The sequence below is a fragment of the Rattus rattus genome, chromosome 4, assembly GCF_011064425.1.
Source record: "Rattus rattus isolate New Zealand chromosome 4, Rrattus_CSIRO_v1, whole genome shotgun sequence".
NCBI classification, from domain to species: Eukaryota; Metazoa; Chordata; class Mammalia; order Rodentia; family Muridae; genus Rattus; species Rattus rattus.
In genome coordinates, this window is record NC_046157.1 from 160,730,324 (window position 1) to 160,750,869 (window position 20,546).

A 20,546-nucleotide genomic window follows, 5' to 3' on the forward strand; every position below is an offset into this window, starting at 1 on the left:
AAGGAGCTGAAGGGGTTTGCAACTCCATAGGAAAAACAGCAATATCAACCAACCAGACCCTCAGAGCTCCCAAGGACTAAACCACCAACCAAAGAGTATACACGGAGCTACTGATGGCTCCAGCCACATATGTAGCAGAGGATGGCATTGTCAGGCATCAATGGGAGGAGAGGCCCTTGGTCCTGTGAAGGCTCAATGCCCCAGTGTAGGAGAATGCCAGGGTAGAGAGGAGGGAGGGAGTGTGTGGGGAGAGGAGCACCCTCATAGAATCAGGGAGGAGCAGGGATGGGATAAGGGGGTTGCTGGAGAGGGAATAGCATTTGAAATGTAAATAAAGAAAACATCCAGTAAAAGAAAAAATGATTAAGATGTGTTTTAAAAAGGGATTTATTGGGTTGGGGATTTAGCTCAGTGGTAGGGCACTTGCCTAGCAAGCGCAAGGCCCTGGGTTCAGTCCCCAGCTCCGAAAAAAAGAAAAAAAAAAAAAAAGAAAAAAAAGGGATTTATTTTTACTTTTAAACTTTATATGTATGCGTGCTACGTGTGTGCTTGCCCAACAGAACCAGAAGAGGGAGGGTATTGGATCTCCTGGACTTGGAGCTGCAGGTTGTGAGCTGCGGTGTGGGTGTCCAGAAGTGAGCTTGGGTCCTCTGCAAGAGTGCAGAGTGCTCTTTCACTGAGTGGTCTCTCCAACCTTCACTTGTCAATTTTTTGATCAGTGAACATGAGACAAAACATTGAGGCTATCATGAGAAAGGAGATCCTGCAGAGGAGGGGCAGTACAGGGGAATTAGGAGAGCTGTCCTTTCCCACACCTGTTCTTGCCTTCTGGAAAGGACGCAAGGCCGTAGCACTCACCCGTTATCTCAGTGGATAATTAAAACAATACCAGGGCTGGTCAGGAAGGGATCAGAAGTTCTGAGGGGTCACCACACACCACTGGCAGCCCATATGCAGGGGAGAGTCCATGACACAAACAACTTCTGAATGGACCACTCCAACTTGCTCCAGGATAGGCTCTGGCACCAGGACTGTCTTCCTCTGATGTGACATGTGCCCGTTAAGAAGGAAAAGCAGATACTAAGTCTGGGGTCCAGCTTGTTGCCAGCATCCTGAGGAGGGCTAAAGGTGGTCCTATCTGACATTGGGTATCATCACCCCTTTATCCCTGCTTCTCCTTGGGGATCTCAGCTCTCTTGGGCTGCAGACCTTTCCTGGCGTAAGAGCAGCAGGTATGTGGAGCCCCGGTAGAAGGGACCGGAGTTGAAGCTGGGCCCACCCTTCCTAGAGACTGATCTCAAAGCATATAATCTAAACCTCTCCATGCTTCAGTTTCTTAACTTGTGGGTGCAGGTCCAGTGAGCTAGGCTCCTGGGACATCCAGCTAGCACAGTCAACATTCCATCAAGGTAACAGCTGTCTGATGTTCAACCCACATTATACTGAAGGCTGCCATGATGACCTTAACTCTAATGGACAAATACAAATGCTTCTCCTCCCCCAACCCCCAGCTGTATCTTGTGTTATAGCCCAACTGCAGGACGCCCATGCTTCAGCTCTTTCCTTGGGACCATACTCTCATGGGGTACAGCTTTTGCCCAGAACCACTGGAAGGCAGCTGTGTTGAACGTATCATTCTTCTTGCTTCTAAACTTGGAGGAATAGCTTGTTGTTTCCTCTGAAACCCCCAGCTTACAAGGTCCTCTTAGACACAGAGAAGCCCCTCTTGAGTTCAGAGCTGTCTAGAAGCAAATACACGAAGACCATTTGAAACCGAGGGAGAAGTGGACACACAGGAACCAGGCAAACAAGGAAAGAAACTCCCCTGTGTGTACAGATTCATGGCCGGCTCCCCTTGGCAGGTGTGAGTTGAGTCATGGGCATGAGAGTAGTGCCCGGACGTAATCACACGCAGGTTGTGCTACAAACTGAAGGGAAGCGGTGTGATAGAGGATATGGAGCTCTGGGTTTGCCCTCTTCTTACCCGGTCACATCCGAAGACCGTATCTTCTGCTCTTGGACAATACGTTGACCTTCTCTGCTACCAGATGGTGACACAGAGACACTCTGTAATGTTGCTAACAGGATTGGTCAAAACCTCAAGCCCATGGCTGGGTGTGGTGGTTTGTACCTTTATTAGCATAACATTCAGCAGCAGAGGTAGGTGAATCCTGTAATATATGAGTTCAAAGCCAGCCTGGGCTATGTCCTTGGTCTAGCAAACAACAGACGCTCCTTAGAATCGAAGACCGTAGCCTTCGAAGAAAAGCTCAGGAGGGGAGATTCATCAGGGGCCCAGGACTCAAATCATTGACTCAGCTGTCTGAGGTCGGGGACAGAACATCTGTGGTTTCCTTTCTGGAAAACAGAGGGCGGACAATTGTCAGCTAAATGTCACAGGGGACGGGACTCCTCAAGAATCCATTCCAGAGAGGTTAAGCTTGCAGTAATGTAAACGAAGGGTTTCACTCTTTGCTTATTTTGACTTCCCTATTTTTCTTCTTATAGGGACAAAACATACCCTAAGTTGGTTTTCAACTACTTTGTAGCTCCTGTCCCTTAAAGCAGCATTTTCAGTTTCTGGTGGAACCCAGCTTTGAATAATTAGCTTCTGAAGTGATACAGTTGCTAAAACCATACCCTGATCATTTTTTAAAACAAAAGAGACAAAAACATATTCATCGTTGAGTCCGTTTCACTACAACCCTAACCATCTCTGTAAGGTTTTCTCAAGGCAGTAACTGAGAGGAAATGACACTGAAACTTTATCTACTTTTGTCTCTAACTTACCTATTTAACCGGAAACAAAAGCCTTAGGAGATGCCCATTTTAACATTTATAACTAAAGTGAACTAACGTGAGTGAAGGCATCCGACTAACACCTCAGGAATACTTCCTATTTGCTCAACCTTGGACTAAACACCAGCCATCAGGACATCTACCCATTGCCAGGAGGGACTCATAGCCCAGCAGTGTGGGGTATGCTTAAAGTGAGGAACTATAGCCAGGAGACCACCAGCTTGCATCCACTGCAGTCATTCCCAACTTCAAGCAACAATGGGATGGCTGGAGACGCTCGACTTCATTACATGCTGTGTCTGGGGCCAGCAGCCTGGCTATTGGCTGGTCAAGTTTGCCAAGAGGGATGGAGAAGACAGACAGCAACAGGCTGATAGAAAGGCCAGCAGTCTGATGAGATAATTACACTCTACACACCGCAGTCAACAGGATTAGTGACTAAAGCCCAGGGGCTGGCGAGAAGGCTCAGTGGGTAAGAGTGCTTGGCATTCAAGCATGAACACCTGAGTTCAAATCCCCACAATTCTGGGGATGGCTGAATGTGCCTGAAATTCAAGGGAATAAGATGAAGTGTGACAGAACAGGACACCTGACATCTTCTTCCAGGCACACGTGTGTGTACTGACCCACAGATAGGTGCACATAACACATACATACACACACACTCCAAAAACAACAAACAACTCCCCATAACAAAAACAGAACCCCAAAGCTGAGCACTTGCTCAGGACAAGGAGGCTAAACGCTTTAGCTGTGTTACCAGTTCATCTTCCCAACAACTCTTTAAGCTTTTATTATCTAGGTTTACATACGAGATACTATGTAATACGGGGCCTAGGGGTCAGTAAGATTAAAGAAAATCTTGGAGTCCTCAGGAACTTTTGTAGCATCACACAGCTCAAGCTGGTGTTGAACCTGGCATGCAGATGACCTTGAACTCTCCATCCTCCCACCTCAACATCCCAAGTTTGATTATAGGTTTGTACTACACCTGATCCACATGGTGCTGGGAATCAAACCCAGGGCTTCATGTATGCTATCCAAGCATCCAACTGAGCTACGTCCCCAATCCTAGAACCAGATCTGTTTTCATTCCGGACTTAAGCTCTGAAGACCGTCCCATGCCTCCTCTGTAACTATTAAATTACAGCCGAGTGCCTAACATGGGGCTCTTACACACTCCCCATTGTACCTTCCGAAGCTCTCATTGATTCCCACCCCAACGCTTGGTCTTCAAAAGGTGGGCCAATTCTCAGCAGCATTTATAAGGCACGGTGTCTTACTGTATCCACTAGAGAGGGATCACATCTCACAGCTCCTCAGCGGACTCAGACAAGAGGGACAGGAACCACACCCCAATACTGAGCAGTTTCCTTTACTGCACCATTCCAGTAGTTAGTGGACGGGTAAGAGTTTGGGAATGTTTAACAAGGCTGGGTCATTTAAATAACCAACAGCACTGTAGACAGGCCGGGGCAAGGCACGGAAGCAGGGAGACGACCCAATAGACAGGTATGAGTGGCTGAGCCTCTGCACCCACCATTCAGTTCCGGAATACCCAGGCTTCAGCAAAGCCCGCACCAGACTAGCGGAGGCTCTGGAACTACTGGATCCCACCAGAACCTAGGTACCACCTTACGCTCCACTCCCTGGCTCCAGAGAGGCTTGGAAAATGAGCCAAGAAACCTGAAAGAAAAAAAATGAATCAACAGAAAATGCCTTCCAGCTGTTTGATTGTATAAATAGTTTATTTCTGTTCACAGCATCAGATATGCATTATAAAAGGGGGGAGGGAATGGAAACAGAGAAAAGTGTCTGATGTGAAGACAGAATTACAGGAAAACCAAAACCGGAAGCCAGGGGTTCCAACACTTTCACAGAATGTGTAAGGAGAACAGCTCTCAATCCACACTGGCCTCCCCGTGTGTCTGTCAGAAACCATTCCAAACCTCACTTGGGGAGGCCAAATTCCTCTATGGGAACCCAAAGGGCAGAAGTGTCACTAGGTCTGGCTGGCATGTGATGGGAACTCCCCCATGGCACCACCACAGTGACGTTCACTGGGCTATGTCTTGTCACAGATGAAATGGGCATTTATTAGGTCAAACATTACAGAAATCAACTGAGACTCTTAACTATTTGCTGATACACCACAGGGCTTGACTTTACCACACAACTACTAACAGTCAACTGCACCTTTAAGTATTGATAATGGTGGCTGAGGGGGGAAAAAACATCACAAAACCATCCCAAGCCATTGTTCCGGCAGGCCAGGATCGGAACACTGACCTGGAACGCAGGTATCGTGAGCACAGGAAAGCTACAGTATTTGGCATATGCAATGTCACAAAATAAATATATTATTCTCTCCATATCGTGGAACTACCAAAATGTCAAAGTGCTTAAGAAACTATGAAGAAAATAAAAAGAAGGTGGAATTTTTTTTTTTTAATAATTCTATACAGAATCTTCAGCCCATGGGACCAGCCCACGGAGATGCCAATAATCCACAGTTGCTGTGTAAACAGATCCTGCAGGCTGCTAACCACCGCTTAGCTCTGTGTACAAAAAGACCAGTCAGTTGGAGGGCTACCAAACACACAAGAAAGAGCATGGGGCCGCTAGACTTCAGCTTTCAAAACAATCTTCTAAGGATCAGGTTTCAAGCAGGAAGCCATGATTTCTGCCTATGGTTCTTAAATATACTCCTAAGAGTATCAAAGACAATAGGGATGGGCTCATATTGTGACCAACTCCGTGCTCACTCACAGCCATGGCTCCCTTGACACAGCATTGCGTTGCCATGGAGGGAAACGAAAGAATCCTATCCTAAAACATGGGTTCAGAGGGGAGCTTCAAAGAAAAAAAGAAACAAAGTCAATCGTAAATTTCTCTTTCGATACTGTGTTTCAAGATAAATGACAGCTTTTAACAAGCCAAGACTCACTCCTGATTATAAAGGATTTTTTTAAATTACCTTATTAAAAATATGTATTTAATCTTTCACTTTATCTATTTTCCCAAAGCCTCTTTCAAGTAAACTGTGAAGTGCCTGAGTACCAGTGACCATGACGTCACACGCCCGCTTCCTTCTCAAGCACTCATTGTTGTTTGCCTTTAACCAAAGTGCTGGCTGGCTCCGAGGCCAGGCCCGCTCCCGCAAGGGTGATTTCCAAAGGACTATCCTTCAGACTTCTCCTCTCTTCGATTCCATGCAAATGGGGTCAGCTTTAACAAGGTGGGGTTTTATTCTTCCGGTGAATGACATCAAATATTCTAAGGACACATTTTGAGTAAAATACTGAAACCAGATAGGCTACAAAGACCCAGCTCAGAAATCTGAACAGGTCTGCACTTGCAGTGCCGAGGGCCACAAAAGGGCAGAGTCTTTTTCTCCTAAGGTGAAGAGAATTCAGTTGTGGAGGTGGTTTTATTTAAAAAAAAAAAAAAATGTCTGAAACCTATCACCACGTGGTTATTATTATCAGACCCCCTCCCCCTTGTTAAGAAGACCATTTTGCAATTCAGCACACATCTGTAGCTGGTGTGGTCCTCCAAACCAATCAGTTGGCTGAGAGATTTTGAAATTCCATCCAGAGGGTCCAGTTCTTATGCAGATTATACAGTACCAAGTGCACACACACGCACACGCACGCACAGCATTAATGTCGAGAACCTCACCCTTTAAACACCTGTACTGCCACCACCTCCAATGGTTTTCTGTTCTTTGTTTTATTGGTCTCTTTATGGGAGAATGACCTACACATGGACTGGGCCTAGGCCATCTGGAAGAGGTCTCATCCCAGGCTGAAAAGCAGTTCTCAACAAAACCACACACACCCACCCCTGAAAAGTGGCGTCTTCCAGGCCATTCCCAGCCAAGTCCAGAAGCACAGCATCCTGGGCCCTCCAGCTGCCGCAGGGTCCGAGACAGTCCTCTGGCTGGCCCCAAACCACCACCTCCTTTGGGCCCAGAGCAGGACAAATGAAATTGCAACAGGGACCTGCCCTGTGACATAAAATTACTCAGTTCCCACAGCTCCAGAATGAAAGGAGCGGTCATCCCCACCCCCCATCAGTACACCCCAGTGCCAATCCGTTCCCTCCCGGGTATCCCCAGGGTTCTGTGTGAACTGCATACCTCAGGTAACTCACACGTGATTCCCCCCCGCAGTGGGGGCTGGGCTGCCTGAACTTCTGGCCCTGCTGGAGCAAGAAGAAATCGCTTTTGTCTCTCTGACATCCAAGCTTGCCACCTGGGGCCAGAGGGCACACCACGGGACCCTCGCGTCCACTCCCCACCAGTCCCCCCACCCACCCCACCCGTAGCTCAAGCATTTAGACAAAAGGTCCTCTGAGCTGGGGTGGGGGGTGGGGCAGGTGACGAGATGGGTGGTTATGCAGCCTCCACACCCGGGCTAAGTCTCCAAGTCCTGTATTTGGATACAGAGATCGTGTTTTAAAAATTCGAATCATCGCTTTGGTTCGTTGTCTTTGTTCGCGGGTTCTCGCTCAACCCAGACGTCCATTCATTCACTCACTGGCTCGCTCGCTCGCTCAGCCTCGCTCCAGATCGCTGCTTGAGCGCATTACCGTTTCTTCTTCTGCTTGAGAGACTTCCTGCGTTTCAGGATCATCTCATAGAGCTTGTCCATACCCTCGGTGAGGCCCTCGCCGATGATGGCGCACGCCGGCTGGACATGGTAGGTGGTGGCCGGGATGAGCTCGTGTAGCGCCAGTTGCTTCTCAATCTCGGCCACCGGCAGAGACTTGGGCAGGTCCTGCTTGTTGGCAATGACCAGCAGCGGTGTGCCCTGGTTCTCGGCAAACTTGGTCACCTTGTGCAGCTCCGTTTTGGCCTCCTCCAGCCGATCCACGTCCACCGAATCCACCACGTAGATGATGCCGTCCGTGCAGCGGCTGTAGGACTTCCACAACGGCCGTAGCTTCTCCTGGCCGCCCACGTCCCAGAAGTGGCAGCTGATGCCCTTGGCAGTGCCGTTGCTCAGTTTGATCTTCTCGGTGTTAAAGCCGATGGTGGGCACCGTGTTCACGAACTCGTTGAACTTGAGCCGGTAGAGCACCGTGGTCTTGCCGGCCGAGTCCAAGCCCAGCATAACGATGTGCAGAGACTGGAAGGCCGAGATGTTGGAGGAGATGTTGCCCATGGCTTCTCGCTGCGGCGCCGGCCACTGCGGCTGCGGCGGGAGGGCGCCGCCCCCCGAGCAGTCACAGGCCCGCTGCGGCCCGGCGCACCTGGGCCCCGCCCGTTGCTGGACCCGGTGGGGCCTCGGCGTTCCCTGGGCGCTTGGCTAGGCGCGCTTAGACTCGGAGGGGCCCGCTCCCTGGCCCGCCTGGTGCGTGCTCCACGGGCATCTTTCTCCGGAGGCTTTGTCTCCCGCGCAGCCGCCACGGACAGACGCCGCGGTGTAGGATGTCTGCGCCCTGCGCTCTAGCCCCGCTCGATCTGCGGCTCTCCCGCGCCGCGGCTCTGCAGCAACCTCTGATCTCGGCGCACCTCGGAGCTGCTCTAGCTCCGGCTACCCGAGAGCGCCGTGGAGGCGCAGGCGGGGCGCGGGCTTCCCCGGCGTACGGGTTAGCGTAGCTGCCTTTGCTGTCCCTGCAGTACTCGCGCTGCTGCTACCGCCACCGCCACCAGCTTGCTGCGGCCGGAGAGCGCCGGCCCCGCCCCTCTAGTCCCGCCCACCAGCCACGCCCCTTGCCTGGCACGCCCCGCGGTCTCCCGGGGTCAGGCGGGGTCTTCTCGGTCGGTTGCGTCTTTTCGCGCGCTCCTGTCGTTCGAAACTCGCCCAGACAACCCTTCCCGCCGGCCGCGCGCAGACTGTGGGCCTGGACCGGGACTCTTCCTCCCCAATCCGGTGACGCGTCTTTTAAAAATAGCTCCGGGCTCCGGAACCTCCGCCCGGGGCCTAGCCCGCAGCTGGCCGGGCAAGGGCAGCGTCTGCAGAGGGATAGGGCGGTGAGACTGCGGCACCCACGCAGGAGGGCGGCGGAGAGGAGCTGACCTCCTGCAGCCTGCCGCCCACTCCTCCCAATCCATTTCCACCGCGTGGTCTCACGCTCCTTGGTGCCCTAGTGTCCTGGTCCCTAGTCCTCCTTGATGCGTTTGCTCCCTTCCTGCCCTAACTCTAGGGTGTGCCCAGGAGGCTCAGCTGAGAGTACCTATCAGCACCTGCCTAGATAACTCCAGACAATTGTTCCTCAGACACCCATTTTGGAGCCTTGTTTTATGCCCACCCCCCATCCCCCAACTCCGCTGACATCCCAGATGAGGATAGTCTTAAGGCAACCTTTGTCATTCCACCTTGAGAACTGTCTACCAGCGATGGGGTGGAGGTAGGGGATGGGGGAGGTCCAGATCACCTGACCAGGCTCCAGGAAAGCTGGGCCTCTAGACCACCCTTGACTGGGAACCTTCTGTCTCTAGCTTGGAGCTGGTGGTGTGATGAGTCACAAATACATATTTTCTGGGCTCTATTTCGTGACTCCATTCAGTGGTTTTCTTCTGCCTTTTAAAGCATAGCAAATGCACATTATCTCTGCATGTAGTGGGAAGTGGGAGGGGCGATTATGAGCGACACAGATTTGATGATGCTGGGAACTGGAGATGGCCAGCCGCAGCACAAGTGGTTACATTTGTGTAGGTCAGGCTTCTGGGTCAGAAAAGGTTGCCGATACAATCCAGGGAAAGAAAATAAAAATATTTATCATTTGTTAATTTAAAAATCACACACACACACACACACACACACACACAAGCCTTCCTTTCCAGTGCTAAGTTATAATACATTTCATTTGTACTAAAGCATGAGAGAAAAATCACAGCTATCCAATACCATATTTTAACTCTCACAACTCCAAAAGCCAGTCCAGGCTTCCACCCCAGGCGCTGGTGAGGGATGTTAGTGCTGGCAAGGTCCACTTAGATCACCTGTCTACCTTGCTAGAGGAGGAAACTTAGGTCTCTGTGCTGGGACTTGCCAAGGGGGACCTCAGTGCAGACAGCCGGCCTAAGATCAGTGATGCATTGGTTCTGGGATGCCCTCCTCTGACAGGGGCACAAAAATTTGTCTCAAATTAATCTCAACTTGAGTTGGCAAAGGGTAAATACATTAATAAAGTCACGATACACAGAAAACGTTTAGGATGAGGGCTTTCTCTTCTGGCATCGCTGGATCCTGGAGCTCACAAGCAGGCACTAGACAAAATCTTTATCCGTGTTCAGTTTCCCTCTGTGCCCATCCTTTTAACTGCTCTGACCTCACAGCCTTTTGTTTGGAACCTGGAAGGACAGAGCTTTATCCAGTAACTTGGACAAAAGCTCAGAGCACACATTTCTTAGGCCTGCTCCTCTGCTTCCAGCACTTTGATTGATGTGGCTCCAGCCTAAAATGTGGTGATTCCTACAGAATAGTTCAGGAACCCAAAAAGGCAGGTAGGCAAAAAGAAGTGACATGAGGGACAATGACAATGGTTCAGTGGGTGTCTGCAGCCAAGCACGGATTACCTGAGTTCCATCCCTCAGTCCTACACGTGGAAGGAGCGCAAAGATTCCTGAGAGCTGTCCTCTGACCCCCACAAGTACATGTTTGTGCATGCACACAAACACAGACCGAGTGCACTTTTAAGAAAACTTAAAAGGCAATTAATCCAGTTTAACCCATGTCATGTCTGTTACTGGGAAGGCAGAATTTTGTGTTAGGGAGGAATTTTCTCAGCTCTCTTGTAGGCATTTCCTAAAGAGAATCTCCCTTTCAGGAATGAGTTCCTTCTTGCTCAGTCCTCTCTCTCTCACAGGCAGATGACTGGCTACTTTGGGACTCTAAGTGTAGGCTAGGACTCAGGCATTTTGGAAGGGATGGGCCAGCATGGTGCTTCTCAGTAAGGCTTTCACAAATGACCCCAGCATAAGATACTTTGGTGCCTCTTGCTTCTGTCCCCAACTGGGACTTGCTTTCACTTTAGATGAACTGGAAGGATCTTTTGATAAGACATAGCACTTGCCTTCTCCACACTGTTCTGATCACTGCCAGCTACCTCTCGGGTGTGCTTCTGTCTTTGCATTTTGCTCATGGTGGCGCTCAGCAGTTAAGGCTGTCTGTTGTCCAGTACAAAAAAAAAAAGCAGATTAATAGACACTAATAGAGCCTTCCAGAAGAGAGCCATTACACAGCCACTCACCATCTTTGAATAGCTCTGGCTCTACATTCTAATTTTGCTCACCGGGTGATAAGTTGATTTTACAGCTGATAATTTAACTCCTAACACATAAAAATGTCTTTTGGTTGAGGCGAGTGGGAATTTCCTTCAAATGTGGATTTCAGCCGAAAAGTCCCCGAGTCGTGGGGAGGAAAAACAAACAACTAAATTACTGGCCACACCTGCCAGACACTCCAGACCCACCACGAGCGTCTTTTTTCATGAACATTCCTTAACGTAGATATCCTGGGCCTTATTGACAGACAGGAAGGACTGTAGCCACTCCCCCCACCAACCCGGAGTCTCTGAAATGTACCTAACCCGTGGGTGGAGCACTTCTGAAGAGTAAATGGGATCGCAAAGGTGTTTGGCAGTGTGCCTGGCACACACAGTGCCCAATAAATAGTGCCTTTGATATGAGCAAAGAAATCAGCGCTGAAGAGCACATAGCCACTGGGGACGGGAGAGATGACTCAGAGCTTAAGAGCACTGGCTGCCCTTTCAGGGGTCCTGAGTTGAATTTCCAGTACCCACATGGTGGCTTATAACCATTTGTAATGAGATCTGGTGCCCTCTTCTGGCCTGCAGGCATACATGCAGACACAATGCTGTAGAGATAAATATGTCTTTTAAAAAAGAAAAAAAAAAAAGGCCCACAACCACTTCCATAGTGACGGTGGCTCCACTGGTGTATTTTCCCCCTGAGCCAACACTACTGGCTGCACTGTGCCTCCGTCTTCATTTTTAATTAACCAGACATTTCTCACAGAACAATGAGCTCCGGGCGGGGCCCGTGGTATATTTCTCAAGAGCGGAGCTCATCAACAGACAAGCTATTTTTGCTCATCTCCTTCCACGAGACTCTACACCCAAAGATGGATTCAGTTACTTCAAGCGAACAGAACGGAATAACTCGGCAGGAATTTTGAAGTCGCCTCCTATATAAGATTCTTTTTCTCTGTTTTTGAGGGCCTTAGAAATGTGTGTCGCCAATTAAAGTAGCTCTCCAGTGAATCTAGCCTGGTTAATAGAGTAGCAAGTTGCTTAGTGATTATCTTTGCCTTTAGTGAGGCTAATAGTATAAAATGTAAAGGCTGAGCCTCCGGGCCATCCTTTACTGTGGACCGGGATCACGATCAGAATATGGGCACTTAGGCTGCACGCATGCGCACCCGCCAGGATGATTACTGCGTGTACAGACTGGAAACCTGCTGCGCAATGCAGGGTTCAGAGTCACAGCCCGTGCCTGATTGTGCTGATGCGGGAGCGCCCTCTACCGATATGCTCTAGAAATAGGCAGAGGCCCTTGCGGAGGAAAAGACCAAAACACATTTACTGAAGGCTTGAATGGATGGATCCGGATGGATTTTCCCTGCCCTGGCTGCCTGTGGAAGTATTACCATTCCCAGAGACGTTACTGACTAAGCTTAGAGTCAAGAAGGCAGGGGGTGCCTGTGTTTGGGCTCAGAGCTTGGGAGTGTCTGCCAGGGTCCCTTGCGACTTGTGGAGAACAGGAGAGGACAGTGTGGGGGGGTTGTGTGTATGGGGGGTGGTGGTGTCTCCGGGGTCTGGCAGGACTTAAAGGAGTTTTGCTCAGAAGCTGGAGGATGAGGGTGGGTGTGGGGGATCAAGGACTGATGAGCAGGGGTGGGAAGCCAGCATCCAGGAAGTCTGTGAGTTTAGAGAGGAGAAGCCGGTGAGTGACTGGACCTGACTCAGCAAAGGCACGGGCAGCAGGGACACAGGACAGGAAGAAGTGTGGAGGAAGGCAGCTGGACAGCAAGAACGAGCCTTAGTAAAGCCGGAGCCTTAGTGAAGAAATCTCTTTAAGCCAGAGGAAGTGACCATACATGTTCCCACCACTGCGCAGTCCTCAGTCTCCAACAGCAGTAGACTGTAAGATGCCCAAGCTAAGGGAAGGCTGGTGGCTGGGCAGGAGGCTACGGAGAAACAAGCATCTTCCATGCCTGGGGCTGTAGTTTCATTCAAGCGGAGAAAAAGCTGGGAACATAAAGGAACTGCCGTTCCATTATCCATTCAAGCTCATGATTTTAATAAAAATGTCTTTTTCAAAGTCAGTCTGTTTTCTTTTCAGTTTTTGCTAGCTAGGCCACAGGGTTGACACAATTCAACTTCTCCTGTTCCTAACAATTACCGCTGCTGGGGTCTGGTACTCTCGTTGCTGATTTTGATAAAAAGAAAAAAATAGCCCCATACCCTTCCCCCACTCATCTTGTCACCAGATAGGAAAATTCAGAAGCCATTATTCATTGACCCCACTTTCATTTGTAAACGACAGGGTATCTCTGTGTCTAAGGCCTCAGCATCCCGTGTTCCAGGATTACAGGTGTGTGCCACCACACCCGATTTTCAAATGCGTTTTTTTTTCTACTTAAATAAAAGAATAAAGAAACAAGTCAGGCTGGAGAGATGGCTCAGTGGTTAAGAGCACTGACAGCTCTTCCAGAGGTCCTGAGTTCAATTCCCAGCAACCACATGGTGGCTCACAACCATCTGTAATGGGATCCGATGCCCTCTTCTGGTCTGAAGACGGCTACAATGTACTCACATACATATAATAAATAAATAAAATCTTTAAAAAATAAAAAATTAAATAAAAAAGCCAAGCCTTTTCCTAAGTCTTAGGTGTTACCTACTAAACGGATTTTCATAAGGACATTAAGATCCTAACTTGAGAAGTCAGGACTCGGGGGGCTGCTGAGATGACCGTTTCTCATGGGACCCACATCTTTTGAACTAAAGGAAGGATAGCTTAGTGTGCAAAAGTCACGTCTACTTGTTTAATAAAGCTATCGCCTTAATTAAATTCCTACTCTAATAATGCAAAACACAGGCACGTGCAAACACACACACACACACACACACACACACACACACGTAATAACAAACACCCAGTGATTATAGAGCTACACCATGAACTAAAGGGCATCAGGCAGAAACTCGGCTGGCCTCTCCTTCCTCCCCAGGTGAACTGAGATAGCCTTTATTTTCATTTAATTAAACCCCTCTTGGCCAGACCCAGGAGACGGAGAACAATGGTGCTTCTGTAAGGTCTATCGCTCTCCTGGCTGCTGCCAGCCCTCCCTAGGTCTAATGTGTGGTCACTCAGGATGGTTCTTCCTCTGGATACAACAGCCGGCTTTGTATGCAGCCATCCTCTGGTGGCTGGGGCACAGACATCTGAATAGAGGCCCTTGGCTCATTGCTGCTTGGCAGGGGGGCCACGGCCACTTGAGATTATTTCCTTCTCATGAGTTACTGGAATTGTGTAACCTAATATTTTCCCCATCCATCACTGAAAATACCTTTTACTCTACTGCTCCTGTCCCCCCAACCCCCCAACCTCCTGAAACTGTGCAAAGCCACTGGTGACCAGTGGAAAAATACCAAGTGGTGTTGGCTCCCTTCTTAGTCTTTTCAAGTGACATTCTACCCATGAGATTCTTCTCTAAGAAACCCACTGTCCTAGACGGTCCCTCCTTCTTCCTAGGATATTCCCAAGATGCAGAACCGAGTCAAGCCCGAGCTGGTAGACACGCTCACAGTCTCAAGCTGCTCCACCCACAGAACTTCCCTTCTGTATCTCAGATCGTGACCTGTGACCTGTATTCTTGGCTGCCAGCCCACACAATGGGACGGGCCCCAAGCTTGCTTTCTGTAGATGCTCTTCTTCTTGTCTTTCACCGGTATCTGTCTGTGTCTACTGCTCAGAGTTCCTGACTATCAAAAGCCAGAAGGTTGGGCACGGTGGCACCTGCCTACAGTCCTACCTTTTGGAAGGCGGAGACAGGAGAGTTGAAAGCTCAAGGCTGGCGATGGCCACATGAAAAGACCCTGTCTCAATGAAACAGGGGCTGGGCTGTGGTGCGCTGTACTGAAGTCCTCACGTACTACAGGCCAAGCTTGGCATGGGATTCTCAGATCAGGAGAAGAGATGAAAAGATCTCAACATGGAGAACACAGAAATCTATGCGGCTGCTTCTTCCTCAGCATAGCCAGCCAGCATCAGACCTTGCGTACGTTTTGTGCCTTTCACGTCTCTCTGATATCCTCAGATACAAGATAACTCAAGGAGCTCTTGAAATTAAGATACTGAATGTTTTCAATAGCCCTCCTTTGGTGTTTCTTCTGTCGAACACACCCGCCTTGACGTAAGCCTTTGGGGGATGCAGTATACGGCTCTATTTTTGCATATACATGAGCATTACCTTTTTTTTTTTTCTATCCTGTCTGGGAATAGGGAAGAGGTAGCTGATAGAATTACCCTGGTAATGAAGTAACATGAATCAACACGGTAATGAATTGGAATTAGCCTGGTAATGAATTACCATGAATTAACATGGTAATGAGTTGGAACCTTCCATTGTCAGGGGCTCTGCCGTCTTGGGATAGCTGAGTTCTCTGGAGCAGCCTTCTGGCCAGGGGCAGAGATATCTGGCTTGCCTGAGAACTCCAGTCTCAGGTGCTTTCTTCCATGTAGGCCTCACCACAGCATTCTTGAGAAAGACAGGAGGAGGGTGGTCATCCACACTTGCCTAGCTTCATAAAGCAAGATGCCCAAGCCCTGCGGGGGGCGGGGGGTGATAAGTGGAGGAAATTCAGCTCTCAAAACCCAAACCTCTACCTCTGGCATGGCCAAGAGGAGCATCATCGAGCTGACTCTTTGGGCCCAGAGTTGCTAGGCAACAGTAGAACAAACAGGAAAGAAGCAACCTGCAAAGAATCGTGAAGATAAGATAAAAAGATATTTACAACAAAAGTGAAAGAATAAAGTGCGGGGAGTCTTAGCACCCCCTTTCATGTTTCTATTCCTCCCCCCTTTCTGGTCAAAGATATAATTTTAAAGAAGGCATGGCCCTTTAATTGCTGACAACTGAGTAAACGTTACTCTCTCAAGAAACTGACATCCAAGAGATCCAAGGAATGGAAGGGTGCCGTGTTTTTGAGTGTTTTTGATGGGGCATGACATTCACATAGTACAATTTTTGTAAAGGGTACAAGAGCCTGGTCAATGGGAGTCTCCACTCCTTACAGGTGACCTTTGTCAAGGGCTCCTGTGTCCTCCAGACCTTTAACCATTCATTTTTAGGGACTGTTCAGCTCTGGGTATGAAATGACCCTCAAAGTCTTTGTCATGTTCTATGAAACTCTAGGAAGGGGGTCTCTATTTAATGGTCCCATGGGGTGATGGGAGGAGGACCCTTTCTTCTCTACTTCCTAGACATCATGAGGTGAGCAGCTATACTGTGCCAGGCCCTCCCCACAATGATGCTCAGCCCCAGTAAACACCTTGCAGTGACAGGACAAAGTGGCCATGAGCTCTGAAACTGGGAGCAGACACCCACCTTCCCTTCTTTCCAGTAGTTAGTTGGTCATTGCTTGTGGTATTTATCACAGCAGTAGAGATCTGATGAGAAAGAGAGAGAGAGAGAGAGAGAGAGAGAGAGAGAGAGAGAGAGAGAGAGAGAGCGCTGGGCCCTTACACCTCTCTAGAACCCTACACAGAAGAACCCAGGAGAAAGGGCACACTTAAGCTGGCAGTATAAGGTTGATATAGGGTATAGGGTTGCTGGCCAAACTAAAGCAGGGCCAGGAAACCCTCGATGCAAAACATCCCAGAGGGGAAACACCAAACTTCTCTGAGACAAGAAGAAGCTACTAGACTTTCCCTGCTGTGGTCATTGAAACCTCCACTCGACAGCCCAGCCCTGTCAGACTCTAAGGCCAGGAGGCCCTCGTGGAGGCCTGGTTCGCTTTGTGATGGATATCCTGAACTCCATCCCCCAAACTGCAGCCTCGTGCAGCATCACGGCATCCTTAGCTTTGCAGACAGCAGGCTACACTCGTACTGCTTTCTTCCCTCCCAAGTCAATTCTTCTGGGAGCCGGCCCTGCTCACCTTCTGCCTACGGCTGTTCCTGCGGCTGCTGGCTAGTGTTCTGTTGATCCAGATGAACCTACGTTTGGTCCATTTGGGGTGCTGCTGGCTCAGATGGGAGGAGGGAGACAAATTGGAGGCAGCAGCTCCAGAAAACAAGCTCGTAGTCTGTCAACTCGTGATGAAGCGAGGAGGAAGGTGCAAGATAAAGAGGACCGAAGACAGAGACATTTAGATTTAATTCATGAGCCGTCCACACTGGGGTGTGATCATGTAACTGCCTCTGGGTCTTCCATGGTTCTCTTAGTAGCCCCTCATCCATAGCCCTGTAAGTAATCCCCACGTGCTCACTGCCTCACTGAGTTGGACTTTTGTGCTATCCTTACTTCAGTCTGTCATCCATTCTGTTTGGATTGAGTAGGCATTTGCGTTGTGCCCCCCCAACGTGTCACCCAGTGGTTAGATAGATAGGTGATGGCTATTGCGAGGGCAGTGGTTTGAATTTGCTTGGCTCAGGGAGTGGCACTATTAGGAGATGTGGCCTTGGAGAAAGTGTGGCACTGTGGGCGTGGGCTTTAAGACCCTTGTCCTAGCTGCCTGGACGCCAGTCTTCCACTAGCAGCCTTCAGATGAAAGTGTAGAGCTCTCAGCTCCTCCTACTCCAGGCCTGCCTGGACGCTGCTCTGCTCCCACCTTGATGATAATGGGCTGGACCCTCACCTGTAAGCCAGCCCCAATTAAATGTCGTCCTTATAAGAGTTGCATTGGTCGTGGTGTCTGTTCACAGCAGTAAACTCTAAAACAGGGAGTTTTCCCAAAAGACACCCAAGAAACTATTGTGCTTAATAACCCTGGGTAGTAGAAAGAGAACATGGGTGGTTGACAGAAAGGATACTGTACTTCATTGTCAACCTTTTGTGGTGTATCGGTTTTGTGCCTGAAATTATTATTTTGCAATAGCAAAAAAGGTCAAGAAAGCTCCAATTAGTGAACACCATCATGGAGGAAAGGGTGCACAGGCATTTAGACTTCAGAGCCCTGCGTTGGGTACTACCTTCTAGAAAGGGAGGAAAAATATACAGCAGGCACCCGGAGAGTGAATTCCCATGCCGGCAAATGTCAAATATCCATAAATAAGCAATTGCGTTGAGCTGCGTGAGACAGGTGAAATTAGCCTCCGAGCGTGACGGAGACTCAGGCTGGAGAAGAGTTTCCAGGCCAATTGTGGAAAGCACCATTTCCCTTCAGAGCTGCCCATCTGTTGTCTCAAGGTCAGGCTGACAAAGTTAAAGGCAATGTTAACAAATCTTGGTCCTTTCTTCAGAGGCGAAGGGCAGGAGGGGCTTAGCACCTCAATTTATTTATTTATTTATTTATTTTTTTTGCCTTTGGTGTGTGTATGGGGTGGGGTGGGGGCATACAGGGGTGGCTATTGCTAGCCTCAAGGGTTCTTCTTGGGTTTTTGAATGACTTACAGGGCTGACTCAAAGATACAGAACCAGGGCCGAAAACATACCTGGGAGACTGGAGATTTTTTTTTGTGCTATTACTTTGAAATTTTAAATCCTCTTCTCTGCTGTGAGTGGATGCAAATTGTCGTTCACGATGACATTTAATTCTTCATATCATTAACACCTTATGGCACGGGAGTGTTTGACAGGAGCTTGCTAGCTGTGGTTTTTGGAGGGAGCAGAGAGCTGTCGTCGCAGCAATTTGCTCACAAATTCTGTATTCATCTGGGCCAAGCAGAGCACAGCCATCTTTGAAGAGCAAGGAAGGAGGGGGAAAAAAAACCAAACTGACGTGTTTACCTTTGGCACCGGGCTCAGGAATACCTACCCACACCATTTCCAGTAAAGAAGGCACCTTTGAACTTGAACGATGCTAGATGCATCCACGCATATCAGCCCCAAATGGAAGCCCCTCTCCTTCACTAACCACGCGCACTAGCTGCAAACGCCCGCCCGTCCTCCAGCCTCCGTGTTGTGGGTTGAAATGTCACGGTCCTGAGAAAACCTTCTCTAGATCTTGTTGACTTTTAAATGACTTTTAACTGATACCGTGTGATGGGTTGGAACCCGTAGACTGTGAAGATGCCACTTAGGGAGCAGTGGAATGTGGGACGGTGATCGGTGTGCCATTGGGACAGCATCCATCTCCTACTCTCCTCACGCCAAGTTGACCTTTGCACCTTCCACAATAATTCCAGTGACCTCATTACCCCTCTCACCCTCAGGGCTCTGTAAACCAAAGAGCTTCGTCAGCAGGTGTGGCTTACACAAGGTCATAGAGACAAGCAACTTCGATTACCATCATCAATACTTGAGATTCTCCGAGTAACAGTGGAGGGAAACTGTGTGCCTTGTCTATCCAAGACATGTTCTTTCTTCTATCCAGAATTTTCTACCTGCCTGTGGTGTTAAGTAATAACATTTTCCAAAAATGAATCATTTTTTTCTCTTTTGTTCTCGGTATAAAAGAGGCTCAGTGGTTACGAATATTTGTTTTTCTTCCAGGGGACCCGAGTTCAATTGCCAGCAGTCAAGCAGTTCATAATCAGCTATAAGTCCAGCTCCAGGGGATCTGATGCCCCCTTCGGGCCTCCACAAACACCTGTATATGTGTGATACACTCAGGCACAAGTGCATATAAATAAAAAACACGTGTAAAAAGAAATATTTAATATAGGGAAAATATGTCTATAATATAATATTGTAAATCTTTAATGTTATATATATGGAATACTCACACACACATCTATCTAGTACCTTAAATCGTAGTATTCAGAAGTCAGATACAGGGGGATTTCTATGAGCTTCAGGTGATCAAGAGATACACAGGGAAACCCTGTCTCATAAAACAACACAACACACACACACACACACACACACACACACACACACACACCCTCCACACACCCTCCACACACCCTCCTGCTTACCTTCCTCTTTTCCTGTGTATCTTCCCTGTTTCTATTGTCTGTGACCTATAGGGCATCATCTGGGGGTCAAAGAATGGTTTCCTCGTTGCTTTGCATTAGGTCATACAGTGAATTCCTGAATCTTTGTCCTAATCTATCCTTATTGACATCTGTGTCCTCTCTTGTGGCCATAGCAGTTCTTCAACAATCCCAGCCACACAAGGCCTTTTTTTTTGACCAATGAAAGCTCATTTTTGCTGTGAGTTGTTACTAAGCCATTCTTCCAACTTCTGGGCCCAGGTTTAAAAAACAAAACAAAACATCATCATCATCATCATCATCAACAACAACAACAACAACAAAAACGGGACTTCCAAACAGTCCAATGATAAAATGCCCACAGGACAGCACTCGGTCACATGCACACAGTGCTGCTATAAAACGGTGGCTGTTCCTGTGGTAGAAACACAACCTCTAGGGGCAGCATGGGGTGGCTCGTGCTTGCAACACGAGAAAGCATTCAGGTGAAATACTGAGGGTGAATAAATGTCATTTCAAAAAAAAGAAAGTGCATCCTTCGGGAAAATCATTCAGTATTCACCCAAAAACAGGTGTGTGAGGAGGATCGTCAGGTGGTGCATAGTAAACTAGTCAGGGTTCTCAGGGAGCATAATAGCAACAGATGCAGCCAGCCATAGAACTACGGCTG

The 20,546-nt window shown here is 48.7% G+C and overlaps 1 protein-coding gene across 2 annotated transcripts; it reads right to left on the bottom strand.

The window, feature by feature from the left end:
• Window positions 1-848: 848 nt before the first annotated feature.
• On the bottom strand, window positions 849-8,766 carry Arl4c (ADP ribosylation factor like GTPase 4C). 2 transcript variants are annotated; one of them, XM_032901589.1, is made up of 2 exons: window positions 6,941-8,766; window positions 849-2,358 (listed from the first exon to the last, which is right to left on the bottom strand). In XM_032901589.1, exon 1 carries the CDS (start codon window positions 7,965-7,967, stop codon window positions 7,389-7,391), a length of 579 nt encoding a protein of 192 aa, XP_032757480.1. In that variant the 5' UTR covers window positions 7,968-8,766; the 3' UTR covers window positions 849-2,358; window positions 6,941-7,388. The 2 variants fall into 2 exon arrangements, with proteins under 2 accessions (XP_032757480.1, XP_032757479.1); XM_032901588.1 differs by lacking the exon at window positions 849-2,358 and adding an exon at window positions 4,159-4,485.
• Window positions 8,767-20,546: the final 11,780 nt, after the last annotated feature.